Source organism: Portunus trituberculatus, chromosome 9 (assembly GCF_017591435.1).
Source record: "Portunus trituberculatus isolate SZX2019 chromosome 9, ASM1759143v1, whole genome shotgun sequence".
Classification (NCBI taxonomy): domain Eukaryota; kingdom Metazoa; phylum Arthropoda; class Malacostraca; order Decapoda; family Portunidae; genus Portunus; species Portunus trituberculatus.
The window spans coordinates 8,537,505-8,557,715 of NC_059263.1; the positions used below are offsets into that span (position 1 = coordinate 8,537,505).

Here is a 20,211-nt window from a genome sequence, read left to right on the forward strand (position 1 = left end):
ACCGACGAACTGAAATAATGTCGACAAGATAGGAACGAGGTGGCGGCGGCGGCGGTAGCGTCTGGACACACGTGCTTACAACCAACATGGCTGAGAACGGTGAGTAGGCTGACATTAACATTTGTAGTGTTATTTCTGGTTTCATAGCTTGTGTTGAGTAGTGACTGGGTGCATGTAAGGTTGTGTAGTGTGTTGGAGCGCGTGTGTGCCGGGGTGAGGTGGGTGTGCTGGAGAAACGTCTTCAGAGCAGAATGTGCACCGTTCGTGGCTCTCCCAGGGTGTGAGTGCATACCACACCGCTGGGTGGTGACTGCAAATGTAGGCCTGGAGGGGCGTGGGATATATACTGCGGTGAGGGTGTTGAGAATCAATCTGCCTGTTTCGTTGTATAGTGTGCATGGAAAACTATATCTAAGGATTGTATGTAAGTTTGAGGGTAACTAGCGGTGTGCAAAACCTTAGAAAATACACAGGCAGAGGAAATTACCAATATAAAGTAATACCTCGTTCAAAATGCTGTCTCACTACCTCTAGCCACCCTGAGATATGCTGTCACATGCTGTCACGTTAGTGGGGTTAGGCTTATTGATTTTGCTAGTTCAGCAGCATGGCTGTGTGAATTGTTAAGTCAGATACTGATATGATTTGAGTGACAATGCCTTATTATGTAGATCTTATTCAATCTTGAATGGCCAGTGTTTGCTTCAGCTAACTCAAGTCTTGTGTTTGCAGGAGTAGAAGTCGCCAAAGAGCACAAGAAGAAGAAGAAGCAAAAGAAATCTATTGGGGAGGTGCATCAGGAGGTAACCTTCAAGATAGAGCCAAGTGAGGTCAAGATAGAAGCAATCGACACTTCCCAATGGCCTCTGCTACTCAAGGTTAGAGACTGCTGCTCCACACCGTCTGTAGACCACCAGGCACGGTGTCACATTGCATCACTGCAATGTTTGGTCAGAATACATTTTTTCAAAGGCATAATTTCACTTACACATTGACAGAATCACAGTATGTGCTACAAATTTTTGCTAGTGGATGTTTATTGATATTGTAGAGGGAACTGTTTTTTCTGAAGTGTATCTTATGTATATCTTGTCGCTCAGAACTTCGACAAACTCAATGTGCGGACGAGTCACTACACCCCGCTGGCCTTTGGGTGCTCACCACTCAAGCGGGAAATAGATCAATACATCAAGTCAGGCTTCATCAACATGGACAAGCCTGCCAGCCCGTCATCCCATGAGGTGGTGTCCTGGATCAAGCGCATCCTTGGCCTTCAGAAGACAGGACACTCAGGAACCCTTGACCCAAAAGTGACAGGTGGGTGCTTACAGACTTGTTGAACTAACTTGATACCTTACAGCACCTCAGGAAAGCCACAGAATTATCTAAAAAATTTCTGATTGGGTCAGAACAAATGCTTCAATTCTTCTGTTTGTTTACTCAACATAACCATTCAGACAACTATCCTCTCTTATTCACTGATGCCCTGCGGGGCCCCTTTCGACATTGAAAATCCTCTGTTTGCCTTTTACTTATAGCCTAAAATGGAAACTTCACATCTCTAGCTAAATTTGTTTCTATGAGGTTATTTTATTTTTCTTACTTGGCTATTTTGATGACCTAACACCCAATTGGTTATTTTATTTATTTTTGTATCCATTAGTTATGTAGAAAAACGATAGGAAGAAACACTGAAATTATGGTTGTTGGCATATTTCATGATTTTTATAAACCACTGACATACGTGACTCATTGCCAGGCTGCCTCATTGTCTGTCTTGAGAGAGCAACTCGACTCGTGAAGTCCCAGCAGGGTGCTGGGAAAGAGTACGTGTGTGTCTTCCGCCTTCATGAGAATATGGATGATATAAAGAAAGTGAAACAGGTATGCTAGTGAATAATGTGTGTTGCTGTTCAAAGTGACTTATGAGTAGTGTGTTGGAGCCTTACCAACCAGGAATCCTACTGCATTGAGGTTGTTGAGTGTACAGAAAATGTAGCATAAATTGATTTATGCTAGTTAGCATATGGAATGAGTAGAAAGGTTTATGTATTTTATTTATTTTTAGTTGATTCCTTTTTTTAACAATAAGAAAAGTTGCCTACATGTGAAGGGTTGTCAGTGGCTCGGTACCCTTCATGTGCAAGGTGCAGGGTGTCCCTTGCTGGGGAAGATAGTGATGCTGAGAGGTGACTTGAAAGCAATGCACCATCAGTTTCAAGTTCGCATTTGTATTGTTAAGGCTTTATATTAAATGTTTGTTTTTCATCAGGTGTTAAGTTGTGTAGCACTTTTGATTTCTATGTGTTAGTCCAGGTGGTGCACATCACCAGTCTGGACTGATGAGGCTATGAGTGAGTAAGTAGTCCTCCCCCAAGGGTGACCTGTCTCCAATGTCTCTCTCTCTAATAGGCATTGAACAAACTCAGGGGGGCACAGTTCCAGAGACCACCACTAATATCTGCCGTCAAGAGGCAGCTACGAGTCAGAACCGTGTATGATAACGAACTTCTCGAGTATGACTCAGAGAAAAATATGGGTATGGTTTTCTGCTGTTTGAGTTTCTTCTCAAGGTTAAGGAACATCGTTAAAAGCAATGAGTAATATCCTGAATCTTTAACTCTAATGATAGAAGAAAATATTCATAAATGTGTAAGTGTGTTTGGTTAAAATGAATTATGTATTTAACCTAAAAGTTGAACTGATGTTATGTGAATAAGCTATTCTTGTAAACACTCCTCTGTTGTACTGTTCACATTCATTTGTTTTCTCCTTCCATTATAAGGTTGTGTGACAAAGCTACTGTGCTGTGATCACCACTTCCTCTTGTCACTCATCCATCTGTTTGCTCCTCATTCCTCAGGTGTGTTCTGGGTGAGCTGTGAGGCGGGCACATACATCCGTACCATGTGTGTTCACATGGGGCTGCATCTCGCCACAGGTGGTCAGATGCATGAACTGAGGAGGGTGCGCTCAGGTTGGTGTTGTGCCTCACATTCCATGGTAGTTGTGGGAATGTTACCAGAGTTGTTACTGGTATGATTGGCTTGATTGAGAGATGGATGTGAGATGAAGAGGTAAGCATACAGTCGGCAAATGGAATGCTCTTGATTCTTTACAGGTATTCAAGGGGAGCAGGATAACATGGTGACCATGCATGATGTTCTGGATGCCAAGTGGCTCCTTGACCATCACAAGGATGAGACCTACATGAGGCGGGTCATCAAGCCCCTGGAGGCCATACTTGTTTCCCACAAAAGGATCATAATGAAGGTGGGAAGCCTGTGCTGGTGCTGCTGTAACTATCATGATACTGACATCTGCACACTGACTTGCTCCATGCATATTCACTGACATGTATTTGTAGGTTTTGGTCATAATCCAATATTGTAAGTTTGTTGTTTTTCCCTCACAGGACTCTGCTGTTAATGCTGTGTGTTATGGTGCCAAAATCATGTTACCTGGTGTCCTGCGTTATGAGAATGGCATTGAGATGAATGATGAAATTGTCATTTGTACCACAAAGGGAGAGGCAATCTGTTTGGGTGAGTTAAGCTTGTGGAAGTCAAGTTTTTTTTTAATGTGTATTCAGGATTTTGATTGTTTCAAATTGGACAGATGTTATATTGTAATATTTCCACAGCAATTGCCCTCATGACCACATCAACCATCTCATCATGTGATCATGGTGTGGTGGCCAAGATCAAGCGAGTCATCATGGAGAGAGATACTTACCCTCGCAAGTGGGGTCTAGGCCCAAAGGTATGCCTGACTCCCATAATGTTAAGTATTGCTTATTTCCTCTGCATGAAATATCAGTGAAATATGAAGACATGTAACTAATGTTTTTGTCTCTGGTCTTCAGGCCTCTGAGAAAAAGGCAATGATCAAGGATGGAGCATTGGACAAATATGGCAAGCCCAATGAAAACACACCAGCCAAGTGGTTGCAAAGTTATACTGATTACAATGCTCCTGCTAACTCTGATTCCACAACTCCCTTTGGTGTAAAGCAGGAGCCCACGTTCCTTGGAGGTGCTGCTGCTGTGAAGCAGGAGCCTGACACTGACCCTGCCCAGAGGAAGGTATGTCCAGGGTTAACATAACCTGCACAATAACAAGTTTTGGCTACATATGGCATAGAATTAAGATCAGTATTACATTATAAATACTATTTGTTTATCCATTTACAGAGGAAGCTTAGTGGTGGTGAACTAGACAGAACTGCAGAGGAGGCAGCATCATTTGTCTCTCCTGACTCCAAAAAAAAGAAAAAGAAGAAGAAAAGGGAGGAAGCAGCAGATGGCCAATCTGAACAGGAGGTAAAACATCTGCATCTCAACATTTTACTGTGGATAGCGAGTCAGATTCTCTCTAAAAGGTGTGATAACTTTGTTTTATCCCATCATTATTAATTAACACTATATTTCAGAGTGGAGGGAAGAAGAAAAAGAAGAGCAAAGATGCTGAAGCTGAGGCAGAGAAGGAAGAAGCTGCCGAAGTGGTGAGTGTTTCAACACACATCTTGTAATGCTGAAATTTTACTTGTTTTATGTAACTCTTCTTTTATAGCCAAGTGTTCATATCACTATCTGTGTTTAAGTCTACATCTACATCATTGAAGTGAATGCATTGCCTTTTTCTTCATTTGACTGGTTTACCATTGTCTCACCTTAAAATGTGTAAAAGATGTTTTTAATCTTGCTATTTTTATCAAGATGAGGTTATTTTCTTTCATGAATTATTTTAATTACATTGATTCTTTGAAGTCTGTCTAAGTGTAATAGTCATGATGTGAATTCTTTCATTACAGAGTGGAGAAAAGAAGAAAAAGAAAAAGAAGAAGAAGGAAGAGGCAGCTGAGGGATCAGATTAAGGGTAAATGTGTGACTAGTGAAGTCAATGGAATAAACCCTCATAATTTATCCAGACTATTTCTTGTGCTTTCACATGGCTGTGGGAAGGACAAGCAGAAGGTGCATGAGCTGTCAAGCTGCTGATGGTGGTGCCATTATCCCCTTGGTGGTTGTTGCTGACTGGAAAAACATTAAGTTGTATTGCCAGTTGCACTCTTGCTCAACTTGTGGGCTGCCTTGTGTGGGTATCATATTTTAAAAGGTGTGTGTTGCAGATGCTATGCTGGTTAGAGTGAAATTTCTGGCTAAAATGCAAAAAGTTCTTTATACTTAGAGACTGCATTTATTGATGTACATAGGTTTTTTTCTTTATCCATAATTTGATTTTCTTGCCTAGTGAATAAGCAGTTGCTGGCCCTTCTTTTGTGTAATTATGACAATTGTTTATCTTCCAATTGCAAAATTGTTGATAGCATTCAATCCTTGTATAATAATTCATCTAGAAAGAATTCCTGTTTTCATTCAAACATTTTGATCCCTCCTGTGTAAGTAACTACTACAGAAATACAACTTTTAAAAGCCTTTTTACATGGCAACTTTTAATGCATTTGTTGATGTACATAGTTCTTCCTTTTATTTTTTTAAATCTTCTTTTCTACATGATGTTTTTGTTCTGCCTAACAACTAGGCATTCCATGGCTGTGTGTTTACTGAGGCTCGCTTCTGTTTGTATAATACTTCAAGTCATTTTGTTCCTGTAGTGAAAGTGTCAACATGGCTGTGGCTCTACCAGCAAGGAGCCAGAAGTCATCATTTAGAACATAGTCAATTCATGTCCTGCAGTGTTCAGACAAAACCTCTGGGTTCTGTCCAACTTATTCCAAGTGTCAGATCACATGTTCCATCATGAATAATGTTATCAGTATCTATGTAATCGATTCCAGTCAAGAACACTTAGCAATCAGTCTCTTGCACTTCATAGATTGTTATTGTTGGTAGCAATGCTTAAATTGTGGAATCAGTGCTAAAATTCTTATTTAAGTAGAGGAATTGTTGTATTGGTGCCAAAACTGCACCAGTGTATATAATTAGGCGAGAGGTGTTCTGCTAGCTGTATTACAGTAACATTGGACTATCACTAATAGACCATTCCAACATAATGCAATTGGAGCCATTGCATACTGTGTTTTAAATGATTTCCTGGGATTACTTGAGTGTGCAATGTGAAGTGTAGCCAAAACGGTGATGCTGCCACTTAGGTCCTTTCCCCTCCCCCCCTTCTTCCACTGCCTCCTTCCTATGGTGCAGCTATGTTCTGCCAGCGCCACGCCAGCCTACCTAGTACCACTTCAGGCTCGTCTCAGCTGTGTTCACAAGTGGCCTCAAGTGATAGTGTCATGGACCACTTCACTAAGTTTAAAATGTTTATAATAAAGCCCAAAAATTTTACTCTTGTTTTGTTCAATAGTTGTAGTGAAGGTGTAGACTCAAATAGTGAATGGTAATGAGGACAATTGTGAGGCAATGAGTTGTGCTGCACTTGAGTAGTATTGGGATGGTTTAAGATTAAGTAAAGAGATGAGAGCAAACAAAAAACAAACTTAATACACATACACATTCTCAGTTTTAATACTTTGTTATGGCTGATTGGTGCATTTGCCCATAGCAACCCACATGATTTTCTCTCTCTCTCTCCCCTTTATACAAGTAAAATTAATGAAATGCAATTATTAAAGCACAAGATATGACCCTGAGTGACAAAGCAGAGCATTCCACCACCAGTACATTATAAACAAAGGAAGTGGCTGTGTGGGACAAGTGAACATGTAGAGGTGTGCATGCCTCCACTTAATCCCTAAATTACCTATTCTAATTGCTTAGTGTTCCTTCAGTTCATTATTCCTACACACACACTCCAGAAAATACATTTTACCAAACCACTGATGTAGAATGAAACTGATAATCTTGATACACTGAAATGTATTAGAAACAAAAACTGGCCTCACTGAGTACTGTGGGGAGATGTTCACTCAGGAATGCCTTAGGTACAAGTAAATGCAGACTGATGGGAAATGTAGGTATGTATATTTTTTCACTGATAGCAAATTTTAATGGAGAGAGATAAGAAATAAAGAATAAAAAGGAAGACAGGCAGGTTTGAGGTGTGTCTACATTAATTACACTAGACCACCTCCTCCTGGCCTGACCAATCCCTAGGGGCCTATAGCACACTCCCCAGACATCAGATTTGGAAAAGCCACAGCTGCCTGTCAGTACATCAGCTGCAGTCACCCAAAGCAGGCATGGCAAGGATCCACAGTCTACCTATACCTCTCCTTGTAGTGGTGTGCTGTGTGTGGGCTAGTGCTTACCCCACAACAACAGCACCACCAAAAACCATCAAAGCACTGCAACACAAGGATGCGGGAGAGATAGTGTTGCATCCATCATGGATAAGAGGAAGAAAAGGAGCCACCCAGAGCATGTCTCACAGCAGGACACACTCTAGATGGAAGAGACAACTGACGGCTGCCTCTCAGATTGTGTCACATGCTAGGGTGCTCTCCAGACAGAAAAGGCAAGCTGATGCCACAAACTGGCTCAAGAGGATGTATCATCAGAAAAGACGCATTTTAAAAAAATTTTTCTACTCTCACTTGTGGGGGAAGTACCGCCATGATGTGGCTGTCTCCTCTGTCTTCATCTTTGTGTCAACAACACTCGATGCCTACTTCCACAGCCTGGGACTAGGGGAAGTGGGAAGCCTTTCAACATACATGGAGCTCTTATGGATCTCTCATGATGTGCTGAAGGAGTTGAAGACACTTGCTGATCAATCATGCTTCTACCCAACCTACTGGCCCCTGTATAAGTTAGCACCTGACCACTGCAATCCATTCAGGGAGTTGCAGTACCTCCTGGATAATGCTGACGAGTTGGGTGCGAGCGATGAGCAGGGTGACCAAGCAGAGGAGTCAAAAGAACAACATGGTGAGGGAAACGTTCACTGAAATATGTTGTAAGGAGATGCATAGGTTGACATGTGGAAAGCGATGTATACAGTGGACAGAAAAAAGACCAATTAAATGAAAGAAATAACATGAAAACAATCTAAAACTAATCTTAACATCACTGGCTTCTGTAGTCTGTTTTGAAGAATGTTATTTATCTCTATCCTTTTTTTTTTTTTTTTTTTCCTTTCCTTACACAACCTTTGGGTAATACAAAGAACACACACCCTAACTCCCTTGCATTCCTGAGATACAAGATGTTGTTTCTTTGGAGATCCATTTCTAGATGTCAACACTGCCACAAATGTTTATATGCAATCAACTACTTACTGTAACTTTAATTTTTTATATATTTGATCAATACGCACTAAATGAAATAATGAACTGCCACTTTCAATCATATCCAATACAAAGTGGCACCATTTACCATTACCTTTCATAAAACAGGTTATTCTGATGTGATATTTTATGTATTAAGTGTATTAGCGGCAGCAGTGTCTCTAGTCCCTGGTGAGCCTTGCTGGGGCAAACCAGGTTGGGCAATGGCTGGCAGAGGGTATTTTACATGTAGTGCTAGACTTATATTTATTCTTAATATAATACTTTTGTAAAATCATATAGTGTAATGAAGCAGGGTCAGTCTCATACAATCACTATGAGGCATAAGATACCATACTTGCTACAAATGTAATCAAATATTTGTACACATTTATTCTGAACTCTGACAATGAACAGCAAGAACTTCCACTTAATTATTTAGTTTCATAAATCAAAGTTCCACTGTGACCTGCTGCACATTAGTGAAACAGGATGGAATAAATTATGAACTAATCCTAATGAGTGTATTTCTCAAACCTATGCTGTCTGCTCACATCACACAACACAAGGTGAGACTCCCACTCCCTGCCAACTGGTGCTGCCCTGAGAGGCGCCACCACCACCACAACACCACATCACTTCACCCACTCGCCTTGGTGCTGACCTCCTTTTCCCTGGAGACAGAGTGACCAGAGCTGCTTCATGTCTCGACACTAGCCGAACCATTAGTGGGTGGCGGTGGTGGGGCAGCATATGGACATCCTAGAAACTGGTCGGCAATGCGGCCAGCCTCCCGCAGCCCACTGAGGAAGGCTCCATGAACCGTGGCAGGGTAGTTTCTGATGGTGTGCTCTCCACCAAAGAAAAGTCTGGAAAGAGAACAAGAATATTCCTCTCATTCTAATGGCTACTTTCCAAGTTTCTTTCTGAATTAAAACATCAACTAGATATTAAACACAAAGAGTGTACTTGAACCAAACAGTACACCATATACAGAGGTGCCTTGCAATAACAGACCACGCAGTAATGGATCTCGCTCAATAACAGACTGGTCAGAAACTAATAAATTTTTGGGAAACCATAATGGCAGTTTTTTCAAACAAATCCATAGTTCCTGAGTGGCTGCACAGATGAATACACACAGGACATGATACACAAGCCAAAAAAGGCATGTTAGATACCATTGTAACTCATTTTGTTCATCTACGATTTATAAAACTTGTAATAAGATGGACAGTGGCAACTGTTTGACTGTGGAGGTCACCGGAATGACACTCATGGTGATTTGTGGTCTCTGGATGGTTGGATCTGCGGCACGGCAAAGTGAAATGCTATTTACGCATTTGTTTGAATGTTATTGGCCAAGCAAGGATAATGACACTGCCACACTGAGAGAGAGAGAGAGCACTGTGGCTGACTAAAGTGCAAACGACAAACTCTAAAACTAAAACTCTACAATCACGTGATTTTTGTCTTCATTTACTGTTCTTTGGAGGTCTATAATTTCATTTCTTCTTTTGACTGAAGGTAATTTAGTATGAAGTGGACAAGGTTTTCTTCTTGTAGATGACATAATGAGCAAAGTGTTTCATTAGCGCAGTGGCGGAAAGCGATGTAAACAACACAGCTACCTGATTGCTCTCTCTCTCTCTCTCTCCAAGAACTACTTTTTTACATTGCAAATTACTGCCTAAGATTGGTTGTGAGGGTGGCTATATGGTGAGTTTGCAGCGGGGCAATACTCTATAACAAGACTGCACAAAATGCAAGCCTGTGAGGTATCAGACCCAGCACTCAGACTAAGAAACCATGTTTAGGATGGGGGAACACTTTTCTATTGAGAACACACCTTAATTTTCATCTCAACAGTGATGTGGAACAACAGTTAGAATTTCAGAAGTAATTTTGGAAACACCAATTTATAAAGAACATGAAGGGAGGGATAGAAAGACAGAGACAGAGGGTAAGGAGGTGGAGCGGCATTAGAGAAAGAAGGCAAGCTTGTGATCAATGGAGAGGTAGCAATAGTGTAGAGGGAGTCTGCTCTGACCCTGACAATTCTTTGTCTTCCTCCCCTCATTTGTCATCTGAGCAATATCCTTCAGTCAGTCATTAAATGCTTCTTTAAGATGCCATTGGACAACAATCAGCCAATTACAATAAACAGGAAGCTATATCTTTAATTTATCTATTCTTGGTAAGACAAATTTTTATTATTGTACACTTCTCAAACAATGAATAATTAACTCTTTTATCTTAACACTGAGTATAGAATAAGAAGGATTAAATCAAAATAATTTTTTGCATTACTAAAAGAGAATAAACTACCAAAAAGGGAAAGAGGTGTTTAAGGGCTTCACAGACAAACCACTCTCACTAACAGAGAATTCGCAGTAATAGACAACCCGTCACCCCAGAAGTGTCCATTATCACAAGGCACCACTGTATTAATCTTGAACCCAAAACATCAATAACTCATAATTTAAGTGTTCTATACAGTCTTTATTGAACTGGACAAAAACATAGACAAACAAGCATTTTCTTTCCACATCAACCTAAACTTGATCTGTTGCACATGACCTTCAATATTAAAAAAAAACTGTACAAGAGTTAACAAATTAAACTCCCCACACAATACAAATCAGCGGCAAGTCTACCTGGGGCGGGGTGGAGGGGTGGCGTCTGAAGCGCTGGGAGGAGTCTGGCCACTCTGGCCAGGCTGGAGGGGAGCAATGGGAGCCGCCAGGATGTCATAGTCATTGCCTGACGCCCCCGTGGAGACAAAGGAGTAGGAGCCTCGGGACCAGGGGTCAGCCCTCCACCGCGTCACCACCGTCTCCTTGGGCTACCATCAAAGAGGACCAGTGTAAGCTGTTACCTTTTCTTGATTGTTTTATTAATTTATCTTTTATTGTATGTACCTACAGCTCTTATGGATCATTATCTACTCTGCTGCATCATTTGTCTTACTTCCTCACATACCACGCCAAGACAGTGGAGCCCACCTGAGGTACAGCTGAATTGCCAAAGATGCCCTTCAGCACAGCAATGCAGCGGCCAACTATCACATCGTCGCTCACGTTCTCCATGATGGCCGCTGCCTCCCCTGCCACCAGTGCCAGTAACACAGGTGCTCGGTACAGATTCCAGAACAGGAACAGCTCCCCTGCAATGGTGACACACAAAATCTATGACTAGCAAAACACCAACTTATACTTCCTATCATCAAATTCTTTGAATGTTTTTTGTAAGGAATTCATTTAGTTTATAAATCCATACTACCAATCACAAAGTTTTAATTCTGCCTATCATTTGATGCAATAAAGGTTCAATACATAATCTTTAGGCATGTACAGATGCTTCTCTATTTGAAATAGCCTTTCTACCACTATTTCTAACTAGAGCAATATATTAACTCAAGACATTTAACCCGTCCCATGAAAGCAACGACACAGACTATTTGAACACCATAATGGGCGAAGAAAAGGCTTAGCTCAGAAATGTTTGGGCTAATAGTGCAAAACTTTACATATGCAACAGGTACTTAGAACCCATTTTTCTTTGGGTTTAGACTGCAAAGATTCCATTTTCGTAATAAAAACAATTAAAGTGTAGCCCCTGTTCACCTAGCAGTAATTAGGTACAGGATGTAACTCGAGGGGTTGTGGCCTCGCTTTCCCGGTGTGTGGAGTGTGTGTTGTCGTCTCAGTCCTACCTGAAGATCGGTCTATGATCTCTGAGCTCGCTCCATAATAGGGAAGATTGGCTGGATGACCAGCAGGCGACCGTAGTGAATTACACACACACACACACACACACACACACACACACACACACACACACACACACACACACACACTGCATCACACTCAGAACCATAAAAGATAGGGCAAGGGCCAACACACACACACACACACACACACACACACACACACACACACACACACACACACACACACACACACACAAACACACACACACACACACACACAGAAAAGGGCGTTCATGCACGACAAACCTGATATGTTACTATTCGAGGGTGATAGATGTAATACAGGAAAGAGATGGTTGGGCTGATGGAATATATCTGGATTTAAAAAAGGCCTTTGATAAGGTACCACACCGGAGACTGATCTGGAAACTTGAAATGGTAGGAGGAGTGCATGGCAGTTTACTAAAATGGATGGAAGACTTTTGGTAGGAAGAGAAATGAGAACAATAATTAAGGACAGACCATCAGAATGGGGCTTGGTGGAGAGTGGAGTTCCACAGGGATCAGTGTTGGCACCAGTAATGTTCGCGGTCTACATAAATGACATGGTGGATGGGGTGTCCAGTTATGTGAGCCTATTTGCAGACGATGCAAAATTGTTAAGAAAAGTGAGATGTGACAAAGATTGCGAACTACTCCAGGAAGACTTGGACAGAATATGGAAATGGAGCTGTACATGGCAAATGGAGTTCAACACGACAAAATGCAAGAAAATAGAGTTTGGCAAGAGTGAAAGAAGAATCAGGAGTATGTACAAGATAGGAAATGAAGACATAAAACCAGTCATGAAGAAAAAGACCTTGGGGTGACAATTACCAATGACCTATCGCCAGAGAGACATATAAACAAAATAATTGGAGAAGTATTGAACTTATTGAGGAACATAAGAGTGGCGTCAGATATTTAGATGAAGAAATGATGAAGAAAATAATTACTGCAATGATAAGACCGAGGCTTGAATATGCAACAATACAGTGGGCTCGAACTTAAAGAAACACATAAGGAAACTAGAGAAAGTACAGAGGGCTGCAACAAAAATGGTGCCTGACTTAAGAGATTTGACTTATGAAGACAGACTGAACAGAATGCAACTTCCGACCCTGGAAAACAGAAGAGAAAGGGGAGACCTGATAGCAATATACAGAGTGATGATTGGCATGGAAAAATGGATAGGGAAGATCTGTGTATGTGGAATGAAAGAATGTCGAGAGGGCATGGGAAAAACTAAAATGGCCACTTATAGGAGAGATGTGAAAAAATATAGCTTCCCTCATAGAAGGGTGGAAGCATGGAATAGTTTAGACGTGGAAGTGGTCAACGCAAGGAATATTCATGATTTTAAGAAAAAGCTGGACATTAGTAGATATGGAGACGGGACAGCACGAGCATAGCTCTTTTCCCGTATGTTACAATTAGGTAAATACAATTAGGTAAATACACATCATAAAATGCTCAATAGAAAATGGAACAGTACCAGTAGAATGGAAAAGAGCTGAGGTGGTTCCCATATATAAGAGCGGAAGGAAGGAAGAACCTTTAAATTACAGACCGGTATCACTAACTAGTGTAATATGCAAGATGTGTGAAAGAATAATAAAGAAACAATGGATCGAGTTCCTTGAAGACAACAAATTAATATCAAATAGCCAATTTGGTTTTAGAAAAGACGGTCTTGTGTAACTAATTTATTGAGTTTCTATTCTAGAATAGTTGATAGAGTACAAGAGAGAGAGGATGGGTTGACTGTATTTATTTGGATTTAAAAAAGGCGTTTGACAAAGTGCCACATGCAAGATTACTGTGGAAGTTAGAGGAGAAGGGTGGCTTAAAAGGAAGCACATTGAGATGGATAGAAAATTATTTGAGGGGGAGAGAAATAAGGACGGTAGTTAAAGATATGAAGTCCAAGTGGAGAGCAGTAGAAAGCGGAGTGCCACAGGGGTCAGTATTGGCACCAATACTTTTCCTCATTTATATTAACGACATGCCAGAAGGAGTGAACAGCTACATAAATCTGTTTGCAGATGATACGAAACTGTGCAGAGTTATAAAGCAAAAGAGGATTGTGAAATACTGCAAGAAGACCTAAATAAGATCTGGGAATGGAGTAAAAGTGGAAATGGAATTCAATGTGAACAAAAGCCATGTCATGGAAATGGGAAAGAGTGAAAGACGACCTGTGGGAATCTATAAGATGGGAGATGGAGTAGAACTGGAGAAAGTAAAAAGGAAAAGGACTTAGGAGTGACGATGGAAGAAAACAATCAACCAGTAAGCCATATTGATAGAATTTTTAGAGAAACATATAATTTGCTAAGGAATATTGGAGTAGCATTTCACTACATGGACAAAGAAATGATGAAGAAATTGATAAGTACTATAATAAGACCCAGATTGGAATATGCAGGAGTAGTGTGGACCCCTCATAAAAGAAACACATAAGGAAGTTGGAGAGACTACAAAAATGGCTACAAGAATGGTTCCAGAATTTGAAGGGATGACATATGAGGAGAGACTAAAGGCTATGGATCTACCAACCCTGGAACAAAGAAGGTAGAGAGGAGATCTGATACAAGTTTATAAATTGATCAACGGAATGGACCAAGTGGATAATGAGAAACTGATCCTGAGAGAAGAATATGACATTTGAAGCACAAGATCGCATAGTAAAAAGCTGAGAAAAGGAAGATGTCTGAGAGATGTTAAAAATATAGTTTCCCGCAAAGATGTATTGAGACGTGGAACAGTTTAAATGAAGAAGTAGTGTCTGCAACGAGTGTGCATACTTTTAAAGTAAGTTTGGATAAGTGTAGATATGGAGACGGGGCCACACGAGCATAAAGCTCAGGCCCTGTAAAACTACAACTAGGTAAATACACACACACACACACACACACACACACACACACACACACACACACACACACACACACACACACACACACACACACACACACACACACCCATCCATCCACCCACCCACACACACACACCATGTAGTGTAGTGGTTAGCACGCTCAACTCACAATCGAGAGGTACGGGTTCGAGTCCCAGTAAGCGGCAAGGCAAATGGGCAAGCCTCTTAATGTGTGGCCCCTGTTCACCTATAGTCTGACCGGGCTTAATTTACGGCTGTGGTGGGGCGAGGGTAGCTTTACAGTGCTGCCACGTTTCCATAAAATGCGATGTGAAATGGAAGTTATTGGTGTACAAGGCATCGCAAATACCATCAATTCAGATGTATAAAATTTTGACTTGTGTATATACAGTAGATGGCTGAATCAACAGTAACCATCATATGCATAAAAAAACTATATAGTACCATACAAACATAGCATACATATTCAACAGTGTTGCTGATATCAACTGTAGTAACTTATAATGGTACTTAGCGTATGTTTAGGGTGTGTAATAATATCAGCGTTACAGATATAAGATAATGAGCATTGAAAAACGAAATAATCTATTATCCAAAGTAAAAAAAAAAATAGTAGAAGTCTTGTGAGTGGCGGCAATACTGATGAACCCAGCCTGGCCAGGCCGAATAGCCTCACCTTGTAGTACCAGATGTTGCTATAATTATAAGATAAAATGCTCACATTTACTGGCTTTTACAGTAATTTCAAGGGTGAGGCATAATCGCATTCATAATTCGTAAGCCAAGCTAATGTGCAGTTTCTATTTTTACAAAATAGTAGGTATATGCCAATACCTAAGTGAAAAAAAAAAAGCATTATTCACTTGCGAGCAGTAACTCTTCCACACCCAGCTGGTGGCCTTGATACATTGCTGGTGGCGACGTGACTGACCTCGTGCCTACTTATATATATATATATATATATATATATATATATATATATATATATATATATATATATATATATATATATATATATATATATATATATATATATATATATATATATATATATATATATATATATATATATATATATATATATATATATATATATATATATATATATATATATATATATATATATATATATATATATATATATATATATATATATATATATATATATATATATATATATATATATATATATATATATATATATATATATATATATATATATATATATATATATATATATATATATATATACATATTATAAATTACTTACTAAAGAGAGAGAGAGAGAGAGAGAGAGAGAGAGAGAGAGAGAGAGAGAGAGAGAGAGAGAGAGAGAGAGAGAGAGAGAGAGAGAGAGAGAGAGAGAGAGAGAGAGAGAGAGAGAGAGAGAGAGATTAACAGAACAACAGTAGTGAAAACGTGGCAACACTGTACAGAGACGCTCGCCCCCCCACGGCTGTAAATTAAGGCTGGTCAGACTATAGCAGTGAATAGGTACAAGATGTAACTGGAGGGGTTGTGGCCTCGCTTTTCCGGTGTGTGGAGTGTATTGTGGTCTCAGTCTTACCCGAAGATCGGTCTATGAGCTATGAGCTCACTCCGTAATGGGTAAGACTGGCTGGATGACCAGCAGGCGGCTGAGGTGGAAAAAAAATTACACTGCATATGCATCATCACCAGAACCATGAGAGACAAGGTCACTACGAGCTCTGAGCTTTTTCCGTAGGGGAAAGGCTAGCTGGGTGACCAGCAGATGACTGTGGTGAATGACACACACACACACACACACACACACACACACACACACACACACACACACACACACACAACTGGGAGGCAGCAAAGTCTGGGTCTCAGTTTGAGTCCAGCCAGTGGGCCTCACTGTTGATGACGTCACAGATACATACTTATGTACAGTACAAAAACCATTTTGAAAATGACAATTCACAATAGGGCAGCTGGACAAGAATGGTTTACAAATTCTGACTTGTCAAAATCTTAAACTAATTTATCGAATCTAAAAATTTGACCCGGCAAAGTAATATTAGAAATATTTCAAGACACTATAATAAAATTGTTATAACTCTGACATGCTTAAAAACAATCTTAACGCCCACACATCTCATTCAATAGGAAAGCGAACATTTTCTATGAATATGAACAATCTGCAGAAATAATCAAAGCCATTTTACATGGTGAAATAAAAATATTTATACTTAGAAAATGTCGTTTTTTCAAATATTAATAGGGCTATAACTCCCTTTTGAATTCATATACCTAGCTTATCAGGAGCATAATACACTCTTACAAAACATACACGATCTTTCCAAACCACAAGCATTTCACTGTAGACTCTATTAGGAAAACACCTATAAGGGGTTTGAAAATTTTCAAAGGAAATTGGGCTCATATTTACACCATAAGTCATCTCTAGATCAATGTATTTCACTACCCAGATGCATGGAAATCACATAAAACATCACTGGGTATCTTCAGAAACCACCAAAGTTAACTCATAAGCCAAAATAAATTAACTAAGAATAATAGAAAAACTAATGTTTGAACTGGACAGGCTGGGACTAGTTAGCCAATGAGGGCGGCGGAGGTGGATGACGTAACAACATGAACGCCCATGACTCACCTGCTGTCTCTACTCTCTAGACCTTTCTCGGCATTCATGACATGCAAATCACGCCAAGGCAGATATATCTGAACAGGACATGGAAGATTAGGCCTACGGCTCCACTTTGTGACCTGTCTGACATATGATGAGTGATAAATGAAGTGGATAATGGCCGAGAAATAGGCACTGACTCAGTCATTGGTTTGTTTACTTATTGTTTGGGAGGGTTTACATTTCCTGCAGGTGTTGGTTCACTGATATGTTACCCCAGGGGTTGGGATGGGCGGATTGGAGAAGGTTAGGACGAATCGAGACTGAAGTGCTATAAGGTTGTTTACAAACATGAGTAGAGGTAACTTCGTGATGCATTTGCCTTGTTTACATATGTTTTCCACTAATATGTTGATGTTTCACCCTGAAGGTTACGAACGTTACGTTATGACATGGAAAGGCCGTGAAATAATGTTACACTAATATACTACTTACGTTTCCTGACGCCTGTCCATGTCACCAGCACACAGCACAAACACAACACTTTGTGCCCAGCGATATATAAACGTCAACCCTTGTTGACCAAGAAAGTATAAATTAACACGGTATCCATTTTCATGATTATCCCTGCCTTCTCACTCCCACATCTTATCACCGCCACAGCTCATGATATGCTGTCGATATAGAGACGGACAAACAAAAACAGAGTATAAACAACAGTTAACGGGCCACCGATGCAGGCAGCATCAACATCAGCGGCCTTCACAGGACACGCTTCTGGCACCAGGATATGACGTGTGTGTGTGTGTGTGTGTGTGTGTGTGTGTGTGTGTGTGTGTGTGTGTGTGTGTGTGTGTGTGTGTGTGTGCAGTCTCTGACGAGACAGCTAGACGTTACCCTATGGAACGAGCTCAGAGCTCATTATTTCTGATCTTCGGATAGGCCTGAGACCAGGCACACACCACACACTGGGACAACAAGGTCACAACTCCTCGATTTACATCCTGTACCTACTCACTGCTAGGTGAAAGTAGACACACCCAAATATCTCCATCCGGCTGGAGAATCGAACCCCGGTCCTCTGGCTTGTGAAGCCAGTGCTCTAACCACTGAGCTACCGGGCATGTGTGTGTGTGTGTGTGTGTGTGTGTGTGTGTGTGTGTGTGTGTGTGTGTGTGTGTGTGTGTGTGTGTGTGTGTGTGTGTGTGTGTGTGTTGCCTTGTCTCTCATTTTACAGGTGGTTAATCAACACATGTATAACATTGTCAAAATAAAAATATTATATAATCTGCCATTCTAGTATTACTTAGCTATAATATCATAACAGGGAAGACAATAACTATTCAGAGATACAGAAACAAGTGAATGCTCTATGTGAAACAAAACATAAAAGCTCTTTCCTCTGTCTTCAGCCACTCTTCCCCCCCTTTCTCTCTCTCTCTCTCTCTCTCTCTCTCTCTCTCTCTCTCTCTCTCTCTCTCTCTCTCTCTCTCTCTTATGGATTAGAGGAACAAACAAACATGGTGAAAAATATGCATGTATGTATAGTGACATCCTACTTGAGGAAGCAGTTTTCACACTTATATCCGTCATCCTTTTTTAATTGTAGCTGTCACTGGCTATAGCTCCCTCTGTAATGTTTCACACACACACACACACACACACACACACACACACAGAGAGAGAGAGAGAGAGAGAGAGAGAGAGAGAGAGAGAGAGAGAGAGAGAGAGAGAGAGAGAGAGAGAGAGAGAGAGAGAGAGAGAGAGAGAGAGAGAGAGAGAGAGAGAGAGGGCGGGGACATTTAAGGAGTAAGAAGCATGGGGTGGGGATGAAGAACTGAGAGGAGGAGGAGGTAGGCAGGTCTACGTATGACATACATCAAAGGCAACTTTAGCCAATGACAATTGCCATGGGGAGAGAGAAAAAAAAAAAAAAAAAAAAAAATGTGAGTTTTGTAAGAAATATAGGTAGGAACATCACTTCATCAAGCATACATTATTAGAGTGCAATGCCTTGGCCCTCAGTGTCCTGACACTACAAAGACCATGAGTGCTGGTGTGGGGCTTACCTCTGCTCACTGTGGTGGAGCCAACGTGGCCAAACAGGTTGGAGTTTGGATCCCAAAACACCCGGTCAAAACACAACACCACCTGCATGGAAGTCCTGGGTTAGTACCATCTAGTATGTGCATGTTTTGTGGTGAAGATCATACTCCTTTCTGTTAGATCATGCATAAATACCAACCACAGACATCTGAAGTCACATTGCCAACATCAGTTCAGAGGAAATGAATCTACCCTTTCACTTTCAATACTCAATGACCAAAATTCCTTTCAGCACACATGCACACACATAACAACCACATAAGCAACACTGCCAAACACCTGCCAACACTGCTTCCTGACACTCACCTTGTTGAGATTACCAAAGCCAAGCCTGGTGATGGCGTCCGCCTTCCACTGTGGCAGTGGCGGGTTGAAGGAGACAGTGTTTGGTGCGCTGGGGTTGGTGCCGATGGACTGCTTCAGGACTCCAAGGGGCAGCGTGCACAACACTGCGTCAGCTGCCATGGAAGGACACATTGGACACAATAACATCTGGAAACTTGCATTATATGCAGTAAAATTTATGTAAAGTAATTTTGGATGCCCCATTAAAAGATTTTGGACTCATTAAGACTAATTTGGTCTCAGTGCATCTTAAACATGGGAAGCTTCTTTTCATCTGTAATTTAGAAGAGACAAGCTGTAAGTGTCATATTA

The 20,211-nt window shown here is 40.8% G+C and overlaps 2 protein-coding genes and 1 long non-coding RNA gene across 3 annotated transcripts in view; 1 reads left to right on the plus strand and 2 right to left on the minus strand.

Annotated features, from left to right (window-relative positions):
• LOC123501270 (H/ACA ribonucleoprotein complex subunit 4-like) lies at window positions 1-6,304 on the plus strand. Its single transcript, XM_045250028.1, has 13 exons — window positions 1-99; window positions 733-878; window positions 1,101-1,317; window positions 1,760-1,884; window positions 2,413-2,539; window positions 2,864-2,977; window positions 3,122-3,273; window positions 3,416-3,545; window positions 3,644-3,762; window positions 3,866-4,084; window positions 4,193-4,321; window positions 4,432-4,503; window positions 4,813-6,304. Exons 1-13 carry the CDS (start codon window positions 87-89, stop codon window positions 4,873-4,875), a joined length of 1,626 nt encoding a protein of 541 aa, XP_045105963.1. The 5' UTR covers window positions 1-86; the 3' UTR covers window positions 4,876-6,304.
• LOC123501273 overlaps window positions 5,486-20,211 on the minus strand; it is a 25,978-nt gene continuing 11,252 nt past the window's right edge. Inside the window, exon 2 of the long non-coding RNA XR_006673600.1 lies at window positions 5,486-6,547. This is a non-coding gene — a long non-coding RNA (uncharacterized LOC123501273). The remainder of the gene's footprint in view (window positions 6,548-20,211) is intronic.
• The window catches only part of LOC123501269 (lysine-specific histone demethylase 1A-like), a 19,743-nt gene continuing 8,092 nt past the window's right edge, over window positions 8,561-20,211 (minus strand). The window contains 5 exon segments of the mRNA XM_045250027.1: window positions 8,561-9,053; window positions 10,842-11,029; window positions 11,190-11,350; window positions 19,518-19,599; window positions 19,861-20,012. Coding sequence (XP_045105962.1) covers window positions 8,885-9,053; window positions 10,842-11,029; window positions 11,190-11,350; window positions 19,518-19,599; window positions 19,861-20,012 — 752 coding nt within the window. The 3' untranslated portion in view covers window positions 8,561-8,884.

What these genes read in the sequence shown, in the direction of transcription:
- LOC123501270 (XM_045250028.1), top strand. An exon ending in ATATAAAGAAAGTGAAACAG is followed by an intron (nt 1,885 to 2,412) that starts GTATGCTAGTGA and finishes TCTCTCTAATAG; the next exon opens with GCATTGAACAAACTCAGGGG. An exon ending in CTGACCCTGCCCAGAGGAAG is followed by an intron (nt 4,085 to 4,192) that starts GTATGTCCAGGG and finishes ATCCATTTACAG; the next exon opens with AGGAAGCTTAGTGGTGGTGA.